The 8,958-nt window shown below is 37.0% G+C and overlaps 1 protein-coding gene and 1 long non-coding RNA gene across 2 annotated transcripts; one reads left to right on the top strand and one right to left on the bottom strand.

Moving 5' to 3' along the window:
- The first annotated feature begins 408 nt into the window (after positions 1-408).
- On the top strand, positions 409-2,494 carry LOC139870810 (uncharacterized). The gene is made up of 4 exons (XR_011766615.1): positions 409-611; positions 1,701-1,767; positions 2,233-2,351; positions 2,436-2,494. It is a non-coding gene; the product is annotated as an uncharacterized lncRNA (long non-coding RNA).
- A 5,011-nt stretch (positions 2,495-7,505) lies between these two features.
- Positions 7,506-8,306, bottom strand: LOC139900229 (uncharacterized). The gene is made up of 2 exons (XM_071883022.1): positions 8,087-8,306; positions 7,506-7,852 (listed from the first exon to the last, which is right to left on the bottom strand). Exons 1-2 carry the CDS (start codon positions 8,304-8,306, stop codon positions 7,506-7,508), a joined length of 567 nt encoding a protein of 188 aa, XP_071739123.1.
- Positions 8,307-8,958: the final 652 nt, after the last annotated feature.

Here is an 8,958-nt window from a genome sequence, read left to right on the forward strand (position 1 = left end):
TGGATCGTAAAACCAAGTCTTAATACAAACTGAAATCTCGACTGTCAAAATTTGTGGGAATGCCCAAGGATGTATCTTCACTTATTCATAGCATTGGCAACGTAAGGTCTCGAGTAAGAAGCAACGACTATTGCTTCCAACTAAATTTCGGGACGAAATTTCTTTTAAGGTGTGGGTAATGTAACATCCCGCATTTTTCCGTTAAATTATTTTAACGCCCGTCTTTTTATTGTAATATTATCCTCAGTATCTCGATTCATAGCCTCCATTAGCTAACCTTCTTAAAATATTTTTGTTATTGGATTTTAACATCTCTCGTACTCTCGTGTAATTCAAAATAATTCGTTTGGTTAATTCACGCACCCGCACCCGAATTAGAGGGACTAAACTTGCAAAGAGGCCAAAGATTTGACTAGGTCAACTAGTCAAACCTTCAACCTCCTCCTCTCATTTTCTCTCTTTCTCTCTTTTCATACTTCCATTTTCCTCTCAAGAACTCAACCAAGATTCATCATCTAATTTCGGATTTGGAGGCTAACATCAAAACAAATTACATATTTGGAATCCTCTCTTCATCCTCTTCGACTTGATACCAATTTCATCTCATTTGGGTAACTTTCTAAAATTACTAGATTTTGTGTTCTTGATGTTTTTGAATTATAAAAGTGTTAATTAGTGTCTATGGCTCGTGTATAACATGAATATATGTTTTGTTTGTTCGATTTGTTGTTTTGAGTAACTAGTTTGAACACTTGAAAATGGGTTTGCTTAATCTTTGATTTTGGAAGATTAAATGTTGTTAAATCGTTAAAGTTCATGTTTTAATTGTGTTACTAGTATCACTAGCTTCATTTTGATGTGTAGGTTGATTTGTAAAACTTCAAAAACATGATTAATGATTTTGTGATTCTTGATTAGGGTTTGATCGTTCTTGAGATGAACTTTTTGATGCTTGAATACCATGAAATGTTAATTGTTAGTGTTTAGTTGTAATGCATGTTTCATTACCTTCAAAACGGCATATCATATGTGTGAATTAGATTCCTGAAACTTAAAATGCATTTTGTGAACTTGAAACTTGAAAATGGACTTTAAATGATCACATGACGAGAAATCGGTCATTGGAAATGATGTTTTTGTTTGATGAAACATGTTTAGTTATGTTCTTTGTCAAAAGAGCTTTCCAACGTTATAAGGTGCGAGTTCTAAATGTTTACGGTTTGCATTTTGTGCTAAAACGAATTTTGGATCAAGACTTGAACATTTGAAACTGGCCAGGTACCAGCTCCCGTGTATTGTCGCGGCGCGACAATTGTGGGCCGCGTCGCGACATAAGCCGTGTCCAGGCTCTGACCTCCATGTCCAAAATACGAAAAATGTTTGGCATACTACGGACCTCCGATTCACATGAAACTTGTTCTAACATGCTCATATATGATTAAAAACCTCAGAAAAATAGTTCGGGACCCGACCCGAACATGTTGACTTTTTCGTTGACTTTGACCCGACCAAGTTGACTTTTAATCAAACTTAACCAAATATTTGTGCAATCGTTCTAACATGTTTTTATACTTGTACCTTGCATGAAACATGACAATTTGATTCACATGCTATTATGATCGAGTCTTAACGAGCCATAGGACTAATTGAACATCTTTGACCTATCGTGTTTACCGTTATTGATACAACCTATTGTTTAGGTCAAGACTAGCATTGTTCTTTGCACACGTTTACTTGTTGAAGTACTTTACTACTCGTGCACTCAAGGTGAGATCATAGTCCCACTTTTACTTTTTTTTTTGAACTTACATTTGGGATGAGAAAACATAAACATTTCTTTTACTAAGTGAACACAAGTACAGGAAAACAAACATTTTACATACGAGTTTAGAACAAAATCCTCAATTCGATTATCATTAGTTACACTTGCCGGGTGTAAGTGACAACTTATGTTGTATGGATCCATATGGGTTTGACAAACCCTCATTCAAACGGTTCGCTACCGTTTACGAATGAAATATATTTTCGAGAAACAGTGTATGTTCTAGCACTACGTGATGGGGTTCAATGGAAGGAATGTTAAGCATTGATAATTGGGTGCTCGTGAAACAAACTTTTGGAATGTATTACTATTATCTCATTGTTGCTAATCTTGTGGTTCACTTGTACTTACTTACTTAAACCTATGATTTCACCAACGTTTTCGTTGACAGATTTCTATGTTTTTCTCAGGTCTTTGAACGCTATGTGAAACATGCTTCCGCTCATTATTTTGATACTTGCATTGGATGTCGAGTATACATGCATTTCATGGAGCGTCTTTTGACTTTCTTTAAAACTGTGTCGCATAGGTTTCACATGTAACTATAACTTTGTAACGTAACTTTTAGATGAACAATTCTTGTAAACTTTGAAACAATCTTTATTTTTGAAAGGAATGCGACATATCTTTGGTCAAATGTCACGTTAAAGACCTATGACCACGCAACGGGACCTAAGTAGTCGACGTCGTCAATTGACAATTTGTCGGGGTCGCTACACATATTTTCTAGACTTGATATGGTTTTGGAATTCATGTTTAAAAGGTTAAACTTCATATTAATTAGTTTATAAATATGCTTCCGCTTAATGTTGAAATCGGGTTTTGACATATATGTTCATGAAACTTGTTTATATGATGAATTCCAACAGACGCATCTTCTGGAAATAGGTGCGGGTATTTCTTCTTCATCTGATCTTCACACTCCCAGGTAAACTCGGGTCCACTACGGGCATTCCATCGAACCTTAACAATTGGTATCTTGTTTTACTTAAGTCTTTTAACCTCACGATCCATTATTTCGACGGGTTCTTCAATAAATTGAAGTTTTTCGTTGATTTGGATTTCTTCTAACGGAATAGTGAGATCTTCTTTAGCAAAACACTTCTTCAGATTCGAGACATGAAAAGTGTTATGTACAGCCGCAAGTTGTTGAGGTAACTCCAGTTGGTAAGCTACTGGTCTGACATGATCTATAATCTTGAATGGTCCAATGTACCTTGGATTTAGTTTCCCCCGTTTATCAAATCGAACAACGCCTTTCCAAGGTGAAACCTTAAGCATGACCATCTCTCCAATCTCAAATTCTATATCTTTTCTTTTACTGTCCGCATAGCTCTTTTGTCGACTCTGGGCGGTTTTCAATCGTTGTTGAATTTGGATGATTTTCTCGGTAGTTTCTTGTATTATCTCCGGACCCGTAATCTGTCTATCTCCCACTTCATTTCAACAAATCGGAGACCTACACTTTCTACCATAAAGTGCCTCAAATGGCGCCATCTCAATACTAGAATGATAACTGTTGTTGTAGGAAAATTTTGCTAACGGTAGGTGTCGATCCCAACTGTTTCCGAAATCAATAACACATGCTCGTAGCATGTCTTTAAGCGTTTGTATCGTCCTTTCGCTCTGCCCATCATTTTGTGGATGATAGGCAGTACTCATGTCTAGACGAGTCCCCAGTGCTTATTGCAACGTCTTCCAGAACCTTGAAACAAATCTACCATCCCTATCAGAGATAATAGAGACGGGTATTCCATGTCTGGAGATAACCTCCTTCAAATACAATCGCACCAACTTCTCCATTTTATCATCTTCTCTCATTGGCAGGAAGTGTGCTGACTTGGTGAGACGATCAACTATTACCCAAATAGTATCATAACCACTTGCAGTCCTAGGAAATTTAGTAATGAAATCCATGGTAATGTTTTCCCATTTCCATTCCGGGATTTCAGGTTGTTGTAGTAGACCTGATGGTTTCTGATGTTCAGCTTTGACCTTAGAACACGTCAAACATTCTCCTACATATTTAGGAATATCGGCTTTCATACCCGGCCACCAAAATTGTTTCTTGAGATCTTTATACATCTTCCCCGCTCCGGGATGTATTGAATATCTGGTTTTATGTGCTTCTTTAAGTACCATTTCTCTCACATCTCCAAACCTTGGTACCCAAATTCTATCAGCCCTATATCGTGTTCCGTCTTCCCGAATATTAATATGTTTCTCTGATCCTTTGGGTATCTCATTCTTCAACTTTCCTTCTTTTACAACCCCCTGTTGCGCCTCCTTTATTTGAGTATTAAGGTTAGTAAGAATAATTATATTCATAGATTTTACCCGTATAGGTTCTCTTTCCTTTCTACTCAAAGCGTCGGCTACCACATTCGCCTTCCCTGGGTGGTATCGAATCTCAAAATCATAATCATTCAACAGTTCAATCCACCTGCGTTGTCTCATATTCAGTTGCTTCTGATTAAATATATGTTGGAGACTTTTGTGGTCGGTATATATAATACTTTTGACTTCATATAAATAATGCCTCCATGTCTTTAATGCAAAAACAACATCACCCAATTCCAAATCGTGAGTTATATAATTTTGCTCGTGAATCTTCAATTGTCTAGACGCATAAGCAATCACCTTCGTTCGTTGCATTAATACACAACCGAGACCTTGCTTTGATGCGTCACAATAAATCACAAAATCATCATTCCCTTCAGGCAATGAAAATATTGGTGTTGTAGTTAGCTTTTTCTTCAATAACTGAAACGCCTTCTCTTGTTCATACTTCCATTCAAATTTCTTCCCTTTATGCGTTAATGCAGTCAAGGGTTTTGCTATTTTGGAGAAATCTTGGATGAATCTTCTGTAGTAACCAGCCAATCCTAAAAATTGACGTATATGCTTCGGAGTTTTTCGGGTTTCCCACTTTTCAACGGTTTCGATCTTTGCTGGGTCTACCTGGATACCTTCTTTGTTCACTAAGTGACTGAGGAATTGAATTTCTTCCAACCAAAATGCACACTTTGAAAACTTAGCGTACAGTTTTTCTTTCCTCAATACTTCTAGCACTTTTCTCAAATGTTCTTCGTGCTCTTGATCATTCTTTGAGTAAATAAGTATGTCATCGATGAAAACAATGACAAACTTGTCAAGATATGGACCACACACTCGGTTCATAAGGTCCATGAACACAGCTGGTGCGTTAGTCAATCCAAACGGCATAACCATAAACTCGTAATGACCATAACGCGTCCTAAAAGCAGTTTTTGGAATATCATCCTCCTTTACTCGCATTTGATGATATCCAGAACATAAATCAATTTTTGAATAAACCGATGAGCCTTGTAGTTGATCAAATAAGTCGTCAATTCTCGGCAGTGGATAACGGTTTTTGATGGTAAGTTTATTCAACTCTCTGTAGTCAATACACAACCTAAATGTACCATCCTTCTTCTTGACAAACAAAACAGGAGCTCCCCATGGTGATGTGCTTGGTCGAATGAAATCACGTTCTAATAGTTCTTGCAGTTGGCTTTGCAGTTCTTTCATCTCGCTGGGTGCGAGTGTGTAAGGAGCACGAGCTATTGGTGCAGCTCCTGGTACAAGATCTATTTGAAATTCAACAGATCGATGTGGAGGTAGTCCCGGTAATTCTTTCGGAAATACATCGGGAAATTCTTTTATGACGGGAACATCATTGATGCTCTTTTCTTCAGTTTGTACTTTCTCGACGTGTGCTAGAACAACATAGCAACCTTTTCTTATTAGTTTTTGTGCCTTCAAATTACTAATAAGATGTAGCTTTGTGTTGCCCTTTTCTCCGTACACCATTAAGGATTCTCCTTCTTCTCGTACAATGCAAATTGCATTTTTGTTACATACGATCTCTGCTTTCATCTCCTTCAGCCAGTCCATGCCAACTATTACATTAAAACTCCCTAACTCTACTGGTATCAAATCAATCTTAAATATTTCGCTACCCAGTTTAATTTCTCGATTCCGGCATATATAATCTGCTGAAATTAATTTACCGTTTGCTAATTCGAGTAAAAATTTACTATCCAACAGTATCAATGGACAACTTAATTTAGCACAAAAATATGTACTAATATAGCTTTTATCCGCACCTGAATTAAATAAAACGTAAGCAGATTTATTATCAATAAGAAACGTACCCGTAATAAGCTCCGGGTCTTCATGTGCCTCTGCCGCATTAATATTGAAAACTCTTCCGCGGCCTTGTCCATTCGTGTTCTCCTGGTTCGGGCAATTTCTAATAATGTGGCCCGGTTTTCCACATTTATAACAAACTACATTGGCATAACTTGCTCCGACACTACTTGCTCCGCCATTACTCGTTCCGACACCATTTGTTCCTTTCGTTCTGTTAACCCCTAGTCCGTAGACCTCACACTTTGCCGCGCTATGACCATTTATTTTACACTTGTTAAAAAATTTGGTGCAGAACCCCGAGTGATACTTTTCATACCTTTGGCATAGCTAAAGTTATAGCTAACAGAGTTTTACATAGTTTAACATAGTTTAACCACATTGGTTCTTACTTTAACTTCATTTTAAGACATTGGACATATAGAGATCTTAAGTTTAATGATCTAGCATCAAGATCATGGTTAGACATATAGTCATCATTGAGTGATTTAACACTCTAGATCAAGCTTTTACACCATGAAAGTTCTTGATTGTGACCTGAAATGATGAAAAGATTTAGTTTAGCTAGTTATACCTTGATGATATGTACTCCTAATGCTTAAAGAAGATGATCAAAGGATGACTTATGATCTGTATTTTGAGAGTAGAGAAGTGTGAGAGAGAAGGGAGAATGAAGAAATGAGAGAATGAGATGTAGAAGAGAGTTTATATAGAGACGGTGGTGGATGGTGGTGGGAGACGTAGCAAAGGGAGGAGGCAAGGGAGGAGTGACTCACCATTAGCCATTAATGAAGCTTATGATTATGTTTTGCATGGTGGTTATCTTAAGGAGGAAGTATTAGGGAAGGTAATTTGATGATGTACATGATGATGATGATGAAAAACGATGATGATGATGATGATGATGATGGTGTGATTGTTCTAGTCAATTTTTGGTTTTGCAAGAGTACATGTACTTGTGTAGTCTTTTAATGTGTAAATTCTAAGATGTTTACTTGTATACTTAGGGTTTAGGAAGTAAGCTAAGGTTAGGTTCTAATCAAGATAGGTTAAGGTTGGTTAAAGGAAAGAAATGGCTAAGCACAAAGTAATCAAGACTAGTTGTGAAAATAATGAAGTGTAGGAATGTTTTTATCTTATGATCAAATGTTCAAATGAAAATGTTTCAAGTCTTTAATCTAAATACTTGGTTAATAAGTTTATTTATTAGGTTAATATATATTAAGATATAATTTACAAGTCTAGGGTTTATGGTAATGAACTAGGGTTCATAGTAGTAAACTAGGGTTTTAGGACTTTATGCAAAATGTGTGAAGTAACACCTAATCAAGTAAAACCTAAAATGCATCCTTAGGGCTATACAAATCCTAAAATAAACCAAGACATAGATTAATAAATTTACTCGTCATGTCGGAAATTGTAACTTAAAGAAGTCAAACTAGACATCTTAAGTTGAAAAGCTAGAGTTGTGACATTACCTACCCGTTAAGAAAATTTTCGTCCTCAAAATTTAGGAGGTACTTCTATTATCGAACAAATGGGGATATTTCTGCCTGATATGGTCCACACATTCCCACATGAACTCTGGACCTCTCCAGGCATTCCAACGAACTATAACAATTGGAATTCTACTATGCTTCAGCTTCTTCACTTCAAGATCCATCACCTCTACTGGTTCGTCGACAAAATGCAACTTGTCATCGATATTTAGTTCTTCCAAAGGAATCACTAAATTCTCATCCGACAAACACTTTTTCACGTTCGAAACATGGAAAACATTATGAATACCACTAAGCTCTTGTGGTAGTTTCAATCTGTATGCAACTGGACCAATCCTTTCAATAACTTCAAAAGGTCCTACATATCTCAGGCTCAACTTTCATCGCTTCCCAATCCTTATTACTCCTTTCCATGGAGAAACTTGTAACATAACTCTGTCACCCACTTGAAATTCTAAAAATTTCTTTCTAACATCGGCATAACTCTTCTGCCTACTTCTCGCCGTCTTTAATCTTTCTTGAATCTGAAAGATCTTCTCAGTTGTTTCTTGGATAATCTATGGTCCTGTCAATTGTGAATCACTAATCTCACTCCAACACAATGGTGATCTACATTTCCTTCCATACAAAGCTTCAAATGGAGCAGCCTTTATACTCGAGTGATAACTGTTGTTATACGAAAACTCAGCTAAAGGTAAATACTGATCCCAGCCACTTCCAAAATCAATTACACATGCTCGGAGCATGTCTTCAAATGTCAGAATAGTTCTCTCACTCTGCCCATCGGTTTGAGGATGATAAGTCGTACTCATGTCCTAACGTGTACCTAGGGCTTTTTGCAAAGATTACCAAAATCTTGACATAAATCTACTATCTCGATCAGAGATAATAGAAATTGGAACTTCATGCCTAGAGACAATCTCCTTGATATACAAATCTGCGAACTTTTCCATCTTGTCAGTTTCTTTCATGGGTAACATATGTGCAGATTTCGTAAGTCGATCCACTATTACCCAAATAGTGTCATAACCCTTCGCAGTCTTCGGTAATTGCGTAATGAAATCCATCGTAATTCCTTCCCATTTCCATTCGGGAATTTCAGGTTGCTGCAATAACCCTAATGGTTTCTGATTCTCAGCCTTGACCTTCGAACATGTCAAACACTTTCCAACATAAGTTGCAATTTCAGCTTTCATGTTCGGCCACCAATAGAATTCCTTTAAGTCATGGTACATTTTCCCAGACCCTGGATGAATTGAATATCTCATCTTGTGTGCTTCATCCATCATAAGCTCTCTCAATCCACCAATCTTCGAAATCCAAATTCTGTTTGGAAAATATCGGGTTATGTCACTATTAACTTTAAAGGTTTGTCTAAATAGTCATATTCAATGACCTAACTCTCAGAGGTTTAACCCTTTCTTTGCGACTTAATGCATCAGCTACAATGTTCGCTCTCCCTGG

The sequence above is a fragment of the Rutidosis leptorrhynchoides genome, chromosome 1 (assembly GCF_046630445.1).
Source record: "Rutidosis leptorrhynchoides isolate AG116_Rl617_1_P2 chromosome 1, CSIRO_AGI_Rlap_v1, whole genome shotgun sequence".
Taxonomy (NCBI): Eukaryota; Viridiplantae; Streptophyta; class Magnoliopsida; order Asterales; family Asteraceae; genus Rutidosis; species Rutidosis leptorrhynchoides.